Source organism: Aethalodelphis obliquidens, unplaced genomic scaffold (genome assembly GCF_003676395.1).
Source record: "Aethalodelphis obliquidens isolate GAN/ISIS:26980383/991018 unplaced genomic scaffold, ASM367639v1 scaffold47, whole genome shotgun sequence".
In the NCBI taxonomy this organism is placed as follows: Eukaryota; Metazoa; Chordata; class Mammalia; order Artiodactyla; family Delphinidae; genus Aethalodelphis; species Aethalodelphis obliquidens.
The window spans coordinates 15,159,548-15,179,290 of record NW_020837991.1 but is presented as its reverse complement, the minus strand read 5'-3'; the positions used below and the strand labels follow the sequence as shown (position 1 = coordinate 15,179,290).

The window sequence follows — 19,743 nt, the reverse complement described above, 5'->3', positions numbered from 1 at the left end:
ACACACACACACACACACACACACACACACACACACACACACACACATGCCGTCTTAGTTCTAATGAAATTACATGTAATTCAATTTTCACAGGATGATTAGACTATCAGCTAGTTAGAGGATGTCAAACTGCTGTCATCTGTCCAGGTGGCTAAAGATTTCACTTTGCCTTATCCAGGCCAAGGAAAACAGAGCTGAAAACTTAGCATCCTAGAAGCTGGGCAGGGGCAGGGAAACTGCAGACACCAGGATCCGAACACCAGGCAGCGCATGTCATCACCATTGATGTAAAACGGTGGGGTGGGCAGGTCTGCTGAAGCCCCAGTTATTAAAAGCCTTCTGGTTGAGCAGTCCAGTTTCATGTGAGCAAACAAAGGAAGATAGTTTGACTTCAACTGGATCTGAAAGCAGAACTCATTCACACATCTGTAAGAAGTGAACTTTCATGGAGCTGTGTGCCCTCTGCAGATGTGCTCCCCTCTCCCCGGTAGGCGTGAAGATTCCAGAGACCTGTGCATGAGAACAGGGCCCGAGGGCTCTGCGTGCCAGCTCGTGGCATGTTCATTCATTACACAGTAATGGCTCCCTATTGAAGAGAATTTGTGTTTTAGAGCAAACCTCCTTGCAAGCCAAAAACAGTGGCTTCAGAGGTTAGAGACGCTCCTGCTGAAATCAGGGGGAGTTGCTTCCCATGTAGGTGATTGTGCTGAGTGGCCAGAATCATGGATGACAATTAATGGGCCTTACCATTTGCATGTGGCTGTGCCCTGCAAGAAGACTGGGCTGCTAGGGGACCCAGGTTAAATGGCCTTCTTTCACCCAAACTAGCCTGTCCGGGACTCCACAATAGGTGGACTGCTGTGCTGAATTTGTGCCAGGTCCTCATGTACAGATATAACTTGTATGGAATGTTGTAATGAAACTGCCAGGCAGAAAGACAATCCACTCTGCACGGAGAAATTCCCATTGTGCACTAACCTCTGTAGGAGAAAGCAACACCTAAGAGTGACATCCACAGACCCCCTTCCGCTTCCTTCACTGCACGGGGATCCCTGACGCAGGACAGTCTTCGCATCAAGCATGGGAACCTTGCTGAGTTGAGTGAAGTGTCCCAGGATGACAGAAGCTTTGGAGTAGCAACAGGCAGAGGCAGTGGGGCACGTGCCTTGCTTCACAATAAGCCACACCCATTAGTGAATTTGTATGTACAAGGATAATAGATTCCACTTCCAGGGTGATATTCTGCAGGCATATAGATAGGAGCTAAGATGCATTCTGCAGAAACAGATGGGTTGAGCTGTGTTGTTCAGACCGAAGTTTCTCCTTCCCCTGCATATTGAAGCAGATCTAGCTGGCAAAAACCTTTGAAGCTCTGCATGTCCCATCGGGCTGCAACCCTCAGGACCCCACGGAGAGACCCTCTCAGCTTCTGCCCTGCTCTCCTCATTCTGTCCCATCCCTGACTCTTTCCCCACCAGATGGGAAAAGGGAGGGCCCGGAGGGATCTCTGAGTGTCTCCTGACTTGCTTGTGCTCGCCAGAGACATTTTCATCCTTTACATCCTGACTTCTCTCAGCTGCCTTTGGTTTCCGCCTTAATCCCTCCTTCAACAATGCCGTCTGTCACAGCTTTCCTTCCCTTTTCCCCAGCAACTGTGTTGACAACCAAAATCTCCCACCTGAGCTCTAGATATTTCCAGTATGGCCTCCACCATCGTGATTCCATTAGGCTTCTCCACCTCCTCCTTCCTATGGTTACTATGGTTACTTCCTATGGTTACTATGGTTACTTCCTATGGTTACTATGGTTACTTCCTATGGTTACTTTCCTATGATGATTTTTCCCCAGTGCTCTCACTTGGCTCCTTATTTTAGGAGCCCTTCCATGACTGTACTCCCAAGTCTTCACATTTAGAAAAATGAGACTCTTCTTTGATGCCTCTTTACCTCCTTCTTCTTATCTTCAGGAGGTACACAGTTTCTAAAGAATCAACAGCACGTTCAATATTATTCAACATGCGATGATAATATCTTTCTGTTGGAAGGCCAAGTTATGACAGATGCCCTTAGATGGTACCAACGTATATGCCTGATAACATCTTTTGAATTTTTATATATTGACCTTGGGTCTGAATGTTTGCTGCTACTCATCATATTTTGTCAAGTCTTGTTTACTTTTCCTGGACACCACAGAAAAGGCAAAATACGTATAAGATTCACACTTAAAATCCAGGGTCAGCGGTACTAAACTAAGTCCTGAGCCTTCACATTTTTTACACAACTTCCTTAACTTTTCAGGAATCAAAATAATGCAGCATAAACGGCACTGATCCTGGAACCGGGATACTTAAGTTTCAGTTACAGTTTTGTCCTTTATTAATTAAGCAAATATTTGTCTTGGTTTCCATCTCCGTAGACTGGACGTACTGGTTTCTGTCTTCCCCAGCTCAGCTCGTGATTGTTGGGAAAGTCAAAGGAGGTGAAGTTCATGGCTGCACATTCTTAATGTAAGCTGGGCCCCAAGTGCCAGGGACTCCTTTATACCAGCGTCTGGGGCTCTGTTAGGTACCAAAGCCAGAGTCATATGTGGGCCAGTTGTCTGTTTCTATTCCTGTTGGTACTCTAGATGAAGCACTGCCCTGTGTAGCTAAGTGTCATTTCTCTTACGTATCTTTTAAAGGCAAAAGATGCTAGCTTTATGACCCTCTTGCTTTTAAAGCCCAAAGGCCAGAGGCTCCTTATTAGGTCCATTATGGAGAATGAATACAGGTGGTGAGAACAGAAGGCCTGGGGGTACGGTCTGATAGCGTACTGAAGGTAGATGTGAAAAAAGAATTTGAAAAGGACGGCATTTTTGAAGACGAGCTTATCGAAAAAGTGGGATTGAAGAGGAAAAAGAGAAGAAAGTTACATCACACTAAGTAGGTTTTAAGGTACATCAGACTATTTTAAATGATAGCTATAAAACCTCATTAGAAGGGAAGTGCTTTTAAAAAAAGCCTCCTGACTCGGTTATAAATGGCTCACTGGAGTCCATAATGAAATGGTTATTGAATTAGGAAAAAATGATGATAAATACCAGAAGAGAGACCCTAGAAGATGAATATATTCTCAGCAGCATCTTAGAATTTGGTCTGAAGCGGAAGCATGGGTTAAGGTCATGACAGTTGCCAAGTAGTAGAAAGGGCTCTGGTGGCCTTGGAGTTAGAAGCCCTGACTTTGAATCCTGGCTGCTACATATCTACTCATGTCCCCGAGAGACATCTGTTCCCTGTGCGTTTGTTTTCTCATCTGTAAAATGGAAATGATCACTGAAACATAGCGTTGCTGTACAATTCCATTGAAATAATGACTAAGAAAGAATGTAGCAAATGTCATGGTTGGGGCCCCAGTATTTGTCTCCAGGGGTACCAGGTGATTAGGACAGCCGTGGTAACCGTCCTTGGCAGTAATTAGAACCCAGGCCTGAGTCACTCACTGAGTGGCATCCTCCCAGTGACGTGGATTGGTCCAAGAGTGAGCTTGTGACCTCATCTGGCTCATTGTCAGGGGACAGGGTGTTTGGAGGTTCGGAGAGAATCACGTAGAGTCAGCTTCTCTTTCCCTCTAGTCTTGGGAGTGTAGAGCTGACTGGTGTGGGGCTGTTCCAGCCAACTCCTACCAACATGAAGATAAAGCTGAGACGCAGAAGCAGCACAGAGTCAAGAGAACCGCAGGGAAAGGGAAGCAAAGGACCTAGATTAAGGCAGCCCTGAAGCTAGCGCTAATTCTGGACCGTGAGCTAATACATACGTACTGTTTAATGCGTTACTTTCCTCCGAAAGCATCCTCACTGATTCAGAGTGCTCAGTAAACTGAATACAGAAGACAGTACTGGAATCACATCGTAGTCAAGCATGCAGGCTTTGTGGCTTATATAGACCTTGGTCCAAACCTTGGCTCTCCTACGTGTAGCTGTATGACCATGGGCAACTTTATTAACCTCCTTAAACCTCAGTTTCCTCATATGTAAAATGTGTCCCTTGCATATTGCATAGTAACCCGACGCAAGCAAAGTGCTTGCCCTGCAGTAAGCGGTCAGCAAATGTTGTTATGCTGCAGAAATAGGAGGTGTGATGAAGGTCAAGTGCTTCGGCACAGACCATGCCTAGGCTGCTGGTGCAGTCGTGATTTAGTGGCTCTGCTCCTTAAGGACCCTTGCTGCAAAGGAATCTGGGACACACAGCCGGGGAAGCCAGGGGTCTAGGCACCACGCCCCAAGCTGGAGAAGTGCTGGGCTACAGAGTCCCTGGCAGGTTCTCTGATACTGGGGGTCCCCAACCCTACTGGGGGACAGGTTGATGAGTAGAGGGAACATGAGCTTTGGAGTTGGACTTGCACTCTGTCCAATCACCATCTTCACTACTCAGAGCTTTGCTGCCTCTTCTACCAAATGGGGATAATAGTCGCTACTTCCCAAGATTGTTGAGAAGACGAAGGAGTACACAAAGCCTTGTGTGTGCTGCCTGGATCTGGGATTAAGGACTAGCTCCCGTGTTGCTTCGTAGTGACTCCTGAAGACCCTCCCTCGTCAACATCACTTTCTAATGCCTCTAAAGGTTATTCAAGATTTACATGGCGAAAGCCCAGTTCCTCTGTTCAGCCATGTTCAACCAGGATTGCTTATACTTTCGGATTTCAATAAATCTTTATTGGCAGGTTGGGCGCATAATATTTAAAATCAGGTATATTCAGTTGTAATTTATATACAACACAATTTACCCATTCCAAGTGTGCAGTGAGCTCTGACTAATGCATGTGCTTGTATAACCACTACCACAATCAAGATATATAACATTTTAATCACCCCAAAACATTCCTTCATGCCTCTTTACATCTCAACCTCTCTCAACACCACTGGTCCCAGGTAACCACTGATCTGCTTCGTATCACTATAGTTTTGCCTTTTCTAGAATTTTATGTAAATGGAACTAATCATACAGTATACAGTATTTGGCGTTTGGCCTCTTTTAATTAGCCTAAGGGTTTTAAGAACCATCCGTGTTGTTATCTGTATCCTCGGTTGCGTGTGTGTGTGTGTGTGTGTGTGCGCGCGCGCGCGCACGCGTGCGTGTGCTTTATTGCTGGTAAGCATTTCACTGCGTGGATGTACCACATTTATTTATCCATTCACTAGCTTATGGACATTTCAGTTATTTCCAATTTGGGCTATTATGCATAAAGCCGCCATATATATTTGTATATATGAGTCTTCGGGTGGATATATATTCTTTTCTTTTGGGTAACAGTATTATTGTGGGGTCACATGATGGATGTATGTTTAACTTTAAAAGAAGTTGCCAAACTTTTCCAAAGTAGTTTTACCATTCTGTATCCCTGCCGACAGTGTACGAGAATTCAGCTTGTTCCACATTTTCACCAACATTTAATATTCTTAGTCTTTTTAATTTTAGCCACTTTTAGGGGAATATAGTGATATCTCATTGTGGTTTTAATTTGCATCCCCCTAATGTCTGATGACGTTGAGCATCTTTTCCTGTGTTTATTTGCCATCCACGTATCTTCTTTGGTGACATATGCATTCAAATTTTTTCTTCAATTTAGTAGAGTTGCTTGTCCTTATTATTGCATTAGAGGTCTTTTTATTCTGTATCCAAATCTCTTATTAGAAATAACTTCACTGTATTCTTCCAGTCTGTTGCTTGCCTTTTAATTTTCTTAACAATACTTCTGAAGAGAACGCTTTTTATTTTGATCAAGTTTAACAATTTTTTTAAATTTTATGATTCATGTTTTTGACTCTATTTAAGAAATTGCTACCTAATCCAAGGTCACAGAGATGTTCTCCTTTGTTTTCTTTTAGAATTTTTATGGTTTTTGCTCTTACGTTTCAGTCTATGCATTAATTTTTGTGTATAGTATAAGGAAAGAGGTGAGGTTCATTTTTCCTCGTATGAATATTCAGTGTTTCCAGTATCCTTTGTTGAAGTACTATCTTTCCCTTATTAAATTACCTTGTCATCTTTGTCAGGAAACAATTGACAATATATTTGTGAGTCTGTTTCTAGAATGTGTTCTGTTCCATTGATCTATATGCAAATCCTTACCCAATACCACATTCTCTTGATTACTGTAGCCAAATAGAATTCAGGTAGTGTGTACTGTCAGTCTTCAGACAGTGTTTTACTTTTTAAAAAAATGTTTGCCTTTCTAAATAATTTTAGAATCAGTTTCTCAATGTCTATAAAAAGCCTGATAGTGCTTTGATTAGGAGTCCATTGAATCTATAGATCAATTCAGAGAGAATTGACATCTGAATAATATTGAATATTCTGACCCATGAATGTATTTAAAGCACATTTCTTCAAAATTACAATGAAGTATCACCTCACACCGGTCAGAATGGCCATCATCAAAACATCTACAAGTAACAATTTCTGGAGAGGGTGGGGAGAGAAGGGAACCCTCCTACACTGTTGGTGGGAATGTAAATTGATGCAGCCACTATGGAGAACAGTATGGAGGTTCCTTAAAAAACTAAAAACAGAACCACCATATGACCCAGCAGTCCCACTACTGGGCATATACCCCGAGAAATCCGTAATTCAAAAAGAGACATGTACCACAATGTTCATTGCAGCACCATTTACAATAGCCAGGACATGGAAGCAACCTAAGTGTCCATCGACAGATGAATGGATAAAGAAGATGTGACACATATATACAACGGAATATCACTCAACCATGAAAAGAAACGAAATTGACTTATTTGTAGTGAGGTGGATGGACCTAGAGTCTGTCATACAGAGTGAAGTAAGTCAGAAAGAGAAAAACAAATACCGTATGCTGACACACATATATGGAATCTAGAAAAAAAATGGTTCTGATGAACCTAGGGGCAGGACAGGAATAAAGACGCAAATGTAGAGAATGGACTTGAGGACACGGGGAGGGGGAAGGGTAAGCTGGGATGAAGTGAGAGAGTGGCATGGACATATATACACTACCAAATGTAAAATAGATAGCTAGTGGGAAGCAGCCGCATTGCACAGGGAGATCAGTTTGGTGCTCTGTGACCACCTAGAGGGGTGGGATAGGGAGGGTGGGAGGGAGATGCAAGAGGGAGGAGATATGGGGATATATGTATATGTATAGCTGATTCACTTTGTTATAGAGCAGAAACTAACACACCACTGTAAAGCAATTATACTCCAATAAAGATGTTAAATAAAAAAAAAAGAAAAAAACTGCCAAATATCTCTTACTGAAAAGGACCACAAGGAGATGAGATAAAACACAGTTAGGACTTGTACCTGTAAAAGGAAACATTGAGAAAAACTGCGGGGCCCTCCCCTCGCACCTGGCTCACAATGGCAATGGAATTTGGTACTTGGCAAAGTGTGTGCTGGGCTCTCCCACGTCGTGGCGCTTGAAGCATGTCTTGCGTAGTGTGCTCTCTATCATTCCTCGTGGCAAACTCTCCTAGTGAGAGGAAGCTCCACTATTCATGCATAAGACATGTCACGGTAGTAATAATAGCACTTACTCATATTTACATTTATATGTCTGGTCTTTTCTTAATCTATTTCTCAGAAAGAAAACTCAGATACTGGACTGTCTGGTTTAAAACCAGACACATGGCAACCGTATTTACTAAAACTTCACTGGCTGCCAGGCAATGTGCTATTTGCATTCACATGTATTATGTGTGTTACATCTTATTAAACCCGTGTAATGGTAAAAAAATAAAACAAAGCAGATTTCTAATAAACAGCATATAATTGGGTCTTGATTTTTTTCAAAACCAAATCTGACAATCTCAGCCTATTAATTGGGATATTTAGGCCATTTAATATAATCTACATGGTTGGGTTTCGATCTACCATCTTACTATGTATTTTATTTGTCCCATCTGTTCTCTATATGTTTGCCTCTTTTTCTGCCTGCTTCTGTTTTTTGTTTCTGCACTGGTAATTTAATTTTTATTTTTAATCTATTTTTAAAAGTTAAACAATTCTCTAAGACTTGTAATAAAAACAGGTTTCTCTGCTCCAATCCTTACAGCCTTGGGCCCTACAGCCTACAGCTAGTTTCTAGTCTCTCAGCTATTTCTTTCGGCCTTGCACCTCCATATTCTGAGATGATAAACCTACACTGATTTCTTGAGTTTTTGAAAATGTAAACTTATCTGTTGACTTTCTATCATGGGAGATTATGAATTTGCATTCTTGACCCATTCTTCTTCCCTTATTTCTTCCAAAAAATTATATTAGAGATTTTGGTTAATATGTATGGTTTATACCCTTATGATTATGTAAATACTGTTCACTGATGAACTAATTATACTACTTAGAGCGTAATATGATCCCGCTTCCTTTCTTGTACAGCTTAGACTTTTTTCTAGCATTAATAATGACATTTTCTCCCAAGTATCTTAGGCTCCTAGGTGCTGATCATTGATTCCAAATTCTCCAACAAAACTGTAAGGCGCCTCTCAATATTATTTTCCACATAATCAAATGCATCAGGTCACGGACAATTTCTTTTAAATGTTTTCGCTACGAGCCGTCCCCAGGGAGCCTGTGTCTCCCTGCTCTCTGGGGCTGTTTCGGCCTTCTTTGTAACTGAGAATTTTTTATGATTCCACTTTATCTCCATTTGCACCTTATTAGCTATACATCTTTGGGTTTTAGTGGGTTTTGTGGTTTTTGGGGTTTTTTTGTTTGTTTGTTTTAGTGATTGAACTAATGTTTAAATGTAATTTAACTACATCTTTACCTTAGCACCGTCTATCTGTAATGTATCTATCTACATTACAGATTACTTTCTTATAACCCGTCTCACCCTTTATGCTATTGTATATTTTACTTCTACATGTGTTAGAAAGCTTGCAATATGTTTTTATATTGGCTTTAGTGAATTATCTCCTAAAGAGATTAAAATATAAGAAAAATATACTTTATATAGCATATACTTACCATTTCTTGCATTCTTCATTCTATTGTATACATCCAGATTTCTACCTGATACCTATTTTTCATCTGCTTGTGAAACTTCCCTTAATATCTTACACTAAACATTCTCTGGCAATGAATTCTCTCAGCTTTTGTTAGTTTGAAAAGCATATATTTTTTTCTTGGTTATTCAATTAGTTGAAAAGTTGATTAATTAGAATTAATTTTTAAAAGGTTGACAGGTTTTGTTTTGTTTCTTTCCCTCTCAAGACTTTAAAGATGTTATTTCATTCTCTTCTGGCTTATGTAGTTTCTGACATGAATTCTACTGTCAGTTTTATCTTTGTTCTGTAAAGTATCTTTTTTCTCAGTTGCTTTTAAGATTTTTGTCTTTATCACTGATATTCAGTAGTTTGATTATGATGAGCCTAAATGTCGTTTCCCTATGTTGGTTCCGGTTGAGGTTCATTGAGTCTCTTGGATTTGGGGTTTATAGTTTTTTATCAAATATGTACAGTTTTGGTTATTACTTCACATAATTTTTTCCCCTTTCTCTCTTTTCTTTCCTTCTGGGGCTCCGGTTATGCATATTTAGACCATTTCATATTGACATCCAGGTCACTGATGGTCTATTTCTTTAAGTCTTTTTTCTCTACGTGTTTTATTTTGGATAATTTATTTTGTAATGTTTAAAAATTCACTGACCTTTCTTCCTGCTACATCTAATAGCTCTGCTAATCTGCTATTGATTCTGTATAGTGTATTTTTAAATTTAAATATAGTTTTTCCTGTCTACAATTTCCTTTTTTTTTTTATTTTTTATTATTTTATTATTTCCTAATTATGTTCAAATTTTACTTTATATCTTTGTACATAGTTGTGACATCTACAATATTTTTAAGTTCTTGTTTAATTTCATTATCTCTCACTACCGTGTCTGTTTCTGTTGATTAATTTCTCTCTTGAATATGGATCATATTGTCCTCCTTCTTTTCATGCCTGGCGGTGATTTTTAATTGGATGCCAGAGATTGTAAATTTTACATTGTTGAGTACTAGATTTCATTGTATTCCTGTAAAGACTGTTGTTCTTTATTTTGAGGTGCATTTAAGTTACTTGCAGATTATTTTCATTTTTCAAGGTTTCCTTTTATGTTTTGTTATGACGAATTCAAGGGAACCTTTTTTCTGGGAATAATTTAGCCTCACGACTATGGCTTGACCCTTCTTAGGACTGTACTGTGTGGTCCATGTTTTGGGAGGCCTATCCTCTCTGGATGGTGGAAATACAAACTATTTTCAGCCTTACGTGAGCTCATGAGATGATTCAACCTACTGCTTCATAGTCATTGCTTCTCTGACCTCATGCATTTCACCTCATGCATGTGCAGGTTAATACACAGCGGAAGACTATAGCGAAACCTCTGCTGTTATCATTTCTTTGCAATACATAGCCCTGCAAGTTCTAGCTGCCTAGACAGCCCCTTCCCTACCCCACCCACACGCCTGTGTTTACCTCTTCTTGAATTCGGCAGGCCCTCCAGACTCTGTTCATGTTTCTTCTCTCAGTGTTTCAGTCTGGAAACCATCACCGGGCAGTTGGCTACAGAGATTATAGAGCTCGCTTCATTTGTTTTCCTTGAGTCAGAGATCAAGTTTTATGTTGCCTATTGTCTAATGTCTGAAAACAATGGTTAACAGTATATGCTGTTCCTGTTACAGTTAGTCATTAATGGACAGAAGCAAATATCTCTCTATATTTTTGCCCATATTCATATCCTTTGGTCTGTTGGATTTCATTACTCCTTTATTATCTTCCTGTAGAAACAACCATGGAATACTGGAGAGTGGAGAGTGGCAGCTGAAATGGAAAGATAGGCTCATATCTGCTTCAGCCTTCTCTTCACCCATATTTCAGCTACAGTCACATAAAAGAAAAATAAATGATCCTTGAATATCCACTTAAAATAGATTAACTTATATTAATTAAAATTCTGAACCAAGCAAGTAAGGCATGTTAAAGTGAATTTTTTATTTAAAGTTTCAGGGTATGAAGACTTAAGCTTTTTTCCTTTCCACATACAATTTGAAAAATCATTAACATTGAGTAAATATAGAGACAAATGGAGAAAAACATCTATGAGCTTTAAATTCTTATCTTTCTGGGGTCTTTTATTAAACATCTATAATTACAGAATATAATATAAGAAATATAATATAATAAAAGAAAACTAAAATAATTTGTAATTTTAGAGTATATAAAATTTTAATTAAAAAAAATAGGTTAGGGACTTCCCTGGTGGTGCGGTGGTGAAGAACCCGCCTGCCAATGCAGGGCACATGGGTTCCCTGGTCTGGGAAGATCCCACATGCCATGGAGCAGCTAAGCCTGTGCACTACCACTACTGAGGCTGCACTCTAGAGCCCACGAGCCACAACTACTGAGCCCACAAGCCACAACTACTGAGCCCGCATGCCACAACTACTGAAGCCCATGTGCCTAGAGCCCGTGCTCCACAACAAGAGAAGCCACCGCAGTGAGAAGCCCATGCACCGCAATGAAGAGTAACCCCCTCTTGCCGCAACTAGAGAAGAAAGCCCGTACCCAGCAACAAAGACCCAACGCAGCCAAAAATAAATAAATAAATAAATAAAATTTTAAAAAATAAATAAATAAAACAGGTTAATAATACATAGGAGGACTTCCCTGGTGGTGCAGTGGTTAAGAATCCACCTGCCAATGCAGGGGACACGGCTTTGAGCCCTGGCCCGGGAAGATCCCACATGCCGCGGAGCAACCAAGCCCATGTGCCACAACTATTGAGCCTGAGAGCCACAACTGCTGAGCCCGCGTGCCACAACTACTGAAGCCCACATGCCTAGAGCCCGTGCTCCACAACAAGAGAAGCCACCGCAATGAGAAGCCCATGCACCACAACAAAGAGTAGCCCCCGCTGGCCGCAACTAGAGAAAGCCGCGCAGTAACAAAGAACCAAAGCAGCCAAAAATAAATAAATTTAATAATACATAGGATGCTTTAGCTCTTGTAAACATCTTTAATAAATTTTTTATGTGTTGCTAAAGTGATAGATCTGAATCTCCTCATGCTTCTCTGTTTTTCTATGTTTCCTACCAAGGAAAGCTGTTTTGACTCTCTTCCTGCAGCAGCTTATCTCCAGTTTATTTTCCTTCCTCCCTTCCCTCAACTTGCCTTATCAAAGCAGATGTTATCCAGGCAGGTAAAATGGAGAGCAGAGGCAGTTGTCCGTATAATTCAGCAAACCCGATATGGAATTTTAGAGATTTAGAGAGACAGATTTACCCATGATAGCCATCTGTGTCTATCAGATTCACCAGATAATTGTTCAGCTTCTCACTTCCTTTTGGCAGGGCAGATAGAGATGGAGTGAAGCTAAGAGAGAGGGTAGATCATCGAACAGATACAAGGACAACCTTTTAGGATAAATATGCTGTATCTTCTCTAAGGGGAAATTGTGACTTACTAATTTTGGGAATGTGATCTGAGAATGTAATAAGTGTGTGAACCAAGGAGAATCAGTAAACATCGTTTGTTTAGACCTTTAATATGCCTTTCATAAGCACCAGCAGGAAAGTGGATTAAAAGAAGATACAAGCAAATAGCTAGATTATCATTAGATCGGGGAAAAAAGTTGAGGATAGAGCAATTTTGTCATGGATACAGAATGAGCAGGGATAACAGGAAACAAAAGGGAGAGATAAATTGGCATTTCTTCAATTAGCAAAATGATGGACACAGATCAGGGCTGGAACCATAGTTGGTCTACATTTTTATGGTACTCTAGAAAGTTTTGCTAATAAAATTAAGGGCTTTCTTTTTTCCAATTAGAAAAATAGCTGAGGAGGACAAGACTTGACATATGGATAGGAAAGTGTTTAAGTGGTAATCATCACTCTGTGAGGAATTGGGAGGAATCTATGTTGTATTCTCATCAACGAGGACTTTGACCTGGAAGTGGTGACTCCCAAAACAAGATGTAGCCATCTGGGATCCAAGTCTGTTCCTAGACCAGCTGACCAAGTCAAGCAAATACTAGTTTTTAAACTGTAGTGATCACGTTAGCCTACTCTTATATATCACAGTAAATACCACGTACAAATCTCACCACTGTTTTACAAAACAGGCATAGTGGCATAGCAAGACATGAAGGAGTTATGTGAAGGTCTCAAGATTTTTCAGTCTAGAAGAATAAGAGTCTAGAGATAATTATTAAAATTTGTAAAATCAGGAAGGGTTTGGAAAGTTGCATAACAAATCTCAGAATACTAGACTAAGAGCCATCCCCCACACCTTTGAAGAGGTCGTCTTAGTGTCAATCACAAGACGAAGCACGTATTATAGCGAACCTAAGGAATTTTTTCCTCAGGGTTTATACCAGATGAATAATTACATAAATTTAAGGAGGATTTCTATGAATTCGTGGTCTGCATGGGCATTTGGAACATATTTCTGACCTTTTCCAGTCTATATCCTTAAGTCACATCCCACTACAATATTTTATGTGATGCTACCACTGTCAGACAGAATATTGGGTTAACAAGATATCAACCCAGTCTGAGGCGACATGTCTTTTATATTGGTTTAAATAACTTGTCCTTCACCTTGACAAAGGAGTTTTATGATCTGCTTTTTTCTTTTTAAAAATTTTTGTCATATTAACTCCCTTCATTTTTTTCTCATATTTATTCCCTATGTACCAGTGTACCAGACCCCCAAAGTTCCAGTCTTCCTTTATGTCAAAGAGAACACAAGGGTTAGAAAATAAATTTACATTCTCCTATATAGTTTTCAAATCTCAGAAAGCTTAAATCCAGTTTGAACTTCTGAGTATTTACATGCATATTCTGAAGCTATCAAATTGAATTTACTCGTCCAGAAGGTCATCTTAATGCCACAGTCAAAAGTTACCCGATGTTTGTGAATAAATAGCCAATATAGTCATTTTGGACTACTTTAACAAAACCACAGGGTAGGCTTAGAATGAATAACCCACATTTAATTGATGTGGCTTTGGCAACAGACTTAGTTTTTCTTAGCTTATTTCAGCCATACAGATGAAGAGAAAGATGTGCAAATAAAGAGATCTGTTCTCCCATCTGTAGTTAAGCTTCTATTGCCAGTACCACACATAGCTTAAGATGTTTAGGAACCTGGAGAGAACTCATACAAAGACTTATTTCCACGACCAATTGCATTATAGGAAAGTATGCCAGTTAGTAATACGGTATGACTACTAAACACCCATGAGTTGCTCTTTCTGGCTGGTGAATTGTGTTGAGTCCTCATTCAACACAATTTGAAATTTATTTGGCTGAAAATTTGTAGGTATGACTAAAGGTCTCAAAGTAAAAATGAGCTTGGGTTTTAAAGTTTTCCATTTTCCTAGGATTTACGAGTGTGGAAGAGGGGAAAAAAACAGTGATTACTGAAGCAGTTTGTTTGAATATATAAGAGAGGGTAGATCATTGCACAGAAGCAAGTGTAACCTTTTAGGATAGACTGAAAATCAGAGCTTACTAATTTGGGAATATTCCCTGAGAATGTAGCAAGTCTGTGAACAAAGGATAATTAGTAAACATCATTTGCTTAAGCTTTTTAAAAAGCCTTTCCGGTACCTATTCCAAAATGGATTTCTTGGGAAAATGGACTCCATCTTTTCTATACATGAGGCAGCTTGCAACCAACTCCAAGTACTTTGCTCCACGTTTATAATCGTTCAATAACGATGTGATCAAGTAACCCCCAAGGAAATGGTTGCCACGTGGTACCTGCTTAGGAAATAACTGGGGCAGTTGTTTAGTGAAATGTACGCAGGTGCTGCAGTAGAACACTGACCACACAGGGGAAGTTTGGTTTGTCTTCGATTCCAGACAGTGTGTGTATTATGTACCTGCAGGGGCCCTCACCTCTCCTTGACAACCCCTTCTGGAAACTTACAGAGTACCTACTTTGTAACGAGCATTATTACCAATGAGCTATGATTATATGATGTCAGCATCGTTTAAAAATTCCCTTGTTGTGACACAGCCAGCAGGTAGCCAAGCAGATCGTCAAGCCTAGTCTTTCCAACTCTGAAGCCTATTGTCTTTTCGCTTCATTCTTCTGAATATTTAGATGAACTTGGAACTCAAGTCGGGTTTGCTTAAGCCTGTCCTATATAATAATCTCTATGGACAGATACACTAATAATACCAAGAGTTTTGGTTTATACATTTAAGCAATTAAAGATTTGTGAGATAGGATCCGTGAAAAAAAATTGAGATACTTTAATCTGTAGAAGACTGAGGAAAAAATGAGTTAGTGGCCTTTCCCAAACACTCAAAATCAGTGCTAATACAGATTGCACTAACTTGGAAATTTACATTAACTGAAGCAGTGCTGGAAATAAGCTTTTCCCTTTGCAGCTATTTTGAATATAGTGTTACAATGTAAATGAATAGTGTAAAACAAATTTGGAAGATGCAAGAAGCCAATTAAGAGAACAAGTTGTTTAAAAGAGAAAAACCTCACTGTTTTGTGTAAGGACATATAAGAAGTCCCTGAGTAATCTCATCTGTTCACTACAAATGGCTCCCAGGAACTTGCCTCTGTGATAACTTGGTTCTTGTGCTACTATGCGTGCTGATGTTAAACGTGATGCCGGCACTCAGCTTGGCATCTACACTCCCTGAGGATGAGAGCAGGAGGAATGAGGCCAGACCTGGGACCTTCCAGCCCAGTGATGCTTTGAGGTAGGGGCGGGGGCCAAGGCGGATACTAAAGCCACATTCCCTGCAGTATCCTTCGTCTTGGTCACTGACCCTTGCTCTAAGGGCTTGGAAGTATTAAGAAACCTGTCTTTAAAATATTCAATAATTCTGAATGATCTTATCCCCCCTGGCTATCTGAATTAATGAAGTCTGGCTGTATGAGAACTATAGCTGCACAGAAAAAGGAAGTCAGCTCTTTTCTCTGGTTGCTGAAGTGAGAACAAAAAAACAGCAGATTGGGATTTCAAAAGGAAAAGTTCATATTCAATTTAATTTCAGGAAGAATTTTCTAAAGATGAGAGCTTATTTCATCCACCTATTTTTTCATTACACTCCGTGCTAGCTATGTGTCAGGCTCTGTGCTGAGCGTGGGTGATGGCGAATAAATCAGGCACTCTCTCAGCCTATAGTTATCATCAGCTCTATTAGCATATAATTGCCATTCTGTAGAAAAAGGCGATGTAGAGTCAGGAACAGGCTTACGTGGGAATTCTGAAGAGATGGATAAAAACCAATCTGCCCCCAGGCTGCTAGCAGTCTAATAACACTTATTTTGAGAATTGCTGCCATTTTCTGAATAATAGCTGTGTACCTGTTCCAGGCATCGTGCTATGTTTATTATGTGCTATGTAGCTAGTCCTCAGAGCGCCCCTGTGATGGAGGTTATATAATCTGATTTTCATCTGAGGAACCTAAAGCCACCTGCTGGGGCACCTGGTCCAGGAGCAGAGGGCTGATGCTCGCTGATGAGCTGAGTGGGGATTTTGTATTGCACATCCTGAGTTAACAGTTGAAAAACCCCTGGTTGAATTGTTTCTCCAAAGTGTCTTCTCTGTCACCATCCCACGCAGAACGTCCCCCATCTGGGCTGCCCTGCTCACCCTCCGCTGACTCATCCCACCCCCCCACCAGGCACAATAAATCCCTCTTTACTGAAGCTCTGAGGCCAGACAGTATTCCTAACACAACACTCTCAACACTCCTTCCAAAAAAGAAGGACCTAAAAATTCTCCTGTCAGCTGCTAACAGACTACAAGGCTGTCCATCTCCTTTCCTGCTGGAGGTATGCAAGATAATGCATCCAAGGGGACAGGAAAAGAAGGTCCCGAGTCCATTCTGTAAGGGAGAGATTCCCTACCATGCTGACGTGCCCTGAACGGACCCCAGGTGTGCTGAGATGTTGAGCCCTCAGCTCTCAGGTAGCCGGGGGTCCTGGGGCAGCTGGTGTGTTCCTCAGTGAGCTGTATGTGTGTATTTCCTATGTGTGCCAGAACTTTAAAAGGACTGGGAAGCACTGCTGTAAGTCATCCCATGAAACATCTGGGGCTTGGTGGTGGTGATAAGTGAGAGAACTTACCTTAAGAGACAGAAGGCATATGGGATGACGAGAAGTCATCAGGGTAGGAGAAGTCATTAGTGACCTTGAAAGAGTGAAACCCGCTGGTCCGTCTTGTGATCCAACCCTTGAACTCATTAGCAAGGCCCTGTTGACAGCTGTTCTCACAGTCACGATGTGAACTTAAACATGTTGTGAGGTCAGAACTGAGTCAACTCATTGTGGATGCAAGGCTGGCTTGTCCCTTTGAACTTTAATCTTTATCACGGCCATTCAATTATTTTGTGAGTTCTTATAATCCCCTGAGAAAAGAAACTGACTTCAAAAGTACAATATCTAACACTTTTTCAGATTACAGTATTTTTATGAACTGTAAGAAACTTACAGTGCCTGAAAGAAACTACATAAAGAAGGTGTCAGCATTTTCAGTATAAGCTCTATTTCCAAAGGTTTATGCATTCTGGAGAAATTTGCTTGAGGGGGAAGCTTGGCATATGGTGTCTGAGTTCCTGACTGTCCCTACCTCATTTCGTAGGTATTACGAGTGAGTCCTTCAAATTCACTGCATTTGGCATCTGTAATTTTTAGAAATAAAAAGGTGGCTTTAATAACAGGTGATTTCTGTGTTTAATGTCAGTGCACACAATTCTTAGAGGATCAAAGAACTCAGGAATACCAGAAGTCCTGTTTTATAGCTTCTGATTATGACAGTATCGTGGAGGGAAAGAAGGGAAAAGAAAATAGTATAAAGGGACAGATGCCAAGAAATGCTGGTGTCCTCAGAAGGGCACCAGAGTTAGACCTCCTTTATCTTTCTTCCTACCCCAGATTTCTCCCTGCCCTGTTTCCTGCCTGGTGTTACAGGCCAGGCCAACGTACATGGGCTTTAGTGTCTGGGGCCTTTCCCCAGAAAAATCACTGAAAAGGTTGCCAAGAATCCTACTTTGCTTTTTGAGTCTCCATTTGAAGGGGCTGGATTAACTCATAAAATACCTATAGGGGAGAGAGTTCTTAGACAAAGCCAAAAAAAGATTGCCCTTGCAGGCAATGCCTATCACCAGGGCCAGAGAGATGAGATAAATGCCAGAAAAACCCTGGCATGGGAGTCTACAGATGCAATCGATCCAAGAGGGTGGGGGAAGAGGTACCGGACAATTGTGGTTCTCGGGAACCGTGCAGATGCCGGGAATGCCAACTGTTAACTCCGTCCTCAGGATGGGAGGTATGGGAACCAGCTGGAATTCAGGGCCAGCACCAGTTCCATAGGAGAAGCTGGACGCACTGGCCAGAGGCAGGGGGCCCTTCTGTGCACTCTCAGCTCACAAGGCTGCCTCCATGGCTGCTAACAGAGCAGACCCCACTTCTGGATTTACCTGAACTTTTTGGCAGAATCAGTATGGCTTGGTGGCTAAGAGCGTGGTCTCTGTGTTTATGTAAGTCTGGATTCAAATCCAAGGCTCTTTATTTACAGCATACAGCCTTGGACCAGTTACCTTTTTGAGCCATGATTTCTCATTTGTAAATGGCAATGATAGTTCTTACCCTTCGAGGTTGAGAAGATGAAGGGATGATACAAAGAAAGCAGTGAACTCCTAGCTGCAGCCGAACTTGATGATCCATTTTCACAAAAGGAAAAGAACCCCTAATGTTGCCATGTTGAGCATTCTTCTGTTCAGAGGTAGGCGTCCTGGAGATGCTGGGAGGAAATTATTATGGCAGGCAGCCTGGGGCACGTAGGGACTGACACATCTGTTACATCCCATGAATCTTTGATCCCCATCCCTGAAGACTGGGTCGATTCCGATCCACTTACTCCTGTGTGAGACTGAAATAGTTCAGACATTTAGAATTGCCCCAAGTACAACATAGGGACATTGTTAAATACGAGGTGTGTCGTATGTCTAGGCTGACATGAAGAAAGGACACCAAATTCTGAATAAGAAGATCTTTCTTTTCTGGCATTGCCTTCCCATGCAAACAGCTGATTATTTCTCCAAAAGGCTGTTTTGTAGCAATTGAGTCGGCTTAATTGAGGAGAAAATGAATAGAGAAGATGATGAATAATCTCGGAAGCTGGTTGAGAGGAAGGCTGACCAGGTGGAGGCCCTGAAATGAATGGAACTAAAACTTAGCCCTTGTGGTTCTGGGAAAGACCTCAGACTATAGCCACGTGACTCAGGGCCCCTGGAGTCCATGATCAGTCTTTGAGATCAGATGGCGTGTGAGATGGCTAAGTGGCATCATACTGGAGAAAGGGTATCTGTGTCTTCCTACTAAATGTCCCTTTGGAGACTGAATCCTCTCTTTTGATAGGGACTTCATCTTTCTAGTGCTTCTAAAGCCAAGGACCAAAGCTACTAGAACCTATAAAAGCTAACTCTGTACCCACCCCCACCCCTTTGTTTTCACCTGAGTATTAGGAATTTCCCAGAATTCTAGTACTCAGAGCAGAGACGTTTTGAAGAGGAAGGTAGGGGAATGGTCAAATTCTGAAGTTCAGATACTAATTGGTGAGCATCAGATGAGATTGTGTGAGAAAGGTACTTAAGGATAAACTATTTACCTGTCAGATATCTACTGAAATCTAATAAATATACCTAGTGTTTTTTTATACGTCATCATTCATTATTTCTTTCATTCAGCTATCCTGCGGTGTGCTAGGCGTC

General features: G+C 40.9%; 1 protein-coding gene across 6 annotated transcripts in view; it reads left to right on the top strand.

The window, feature by feature from the left end:
- The window catches only part of NCKAP5 (NCK associated protein 5), a 1,064,528-nt gene that overhangs the window by 995,031 nt on the left and 49,754 nt on the right, over nucleotides 1-19,743 (top strand). The window contains exon 16 of one of the 6 annotated variants that reach the window (XM_027082622.1): nucleotides 10,777-11,161. The exons of the other annotated variants lie outside the window; for them this stretch is intronic. Coding sequence (XP_026938423.1) covers nucleotides 10,777-10,817 — 41 coding nt within the window. The 3' untranslated portion in view covers nucleotides 10,818-11,161. Of the gene's footprint in view, nucleotides 1-10,776; nucleotides 11,162-19,743 lie in introns of those variants that run through there. 6 annotated transcript variants of the gene reach the window in all.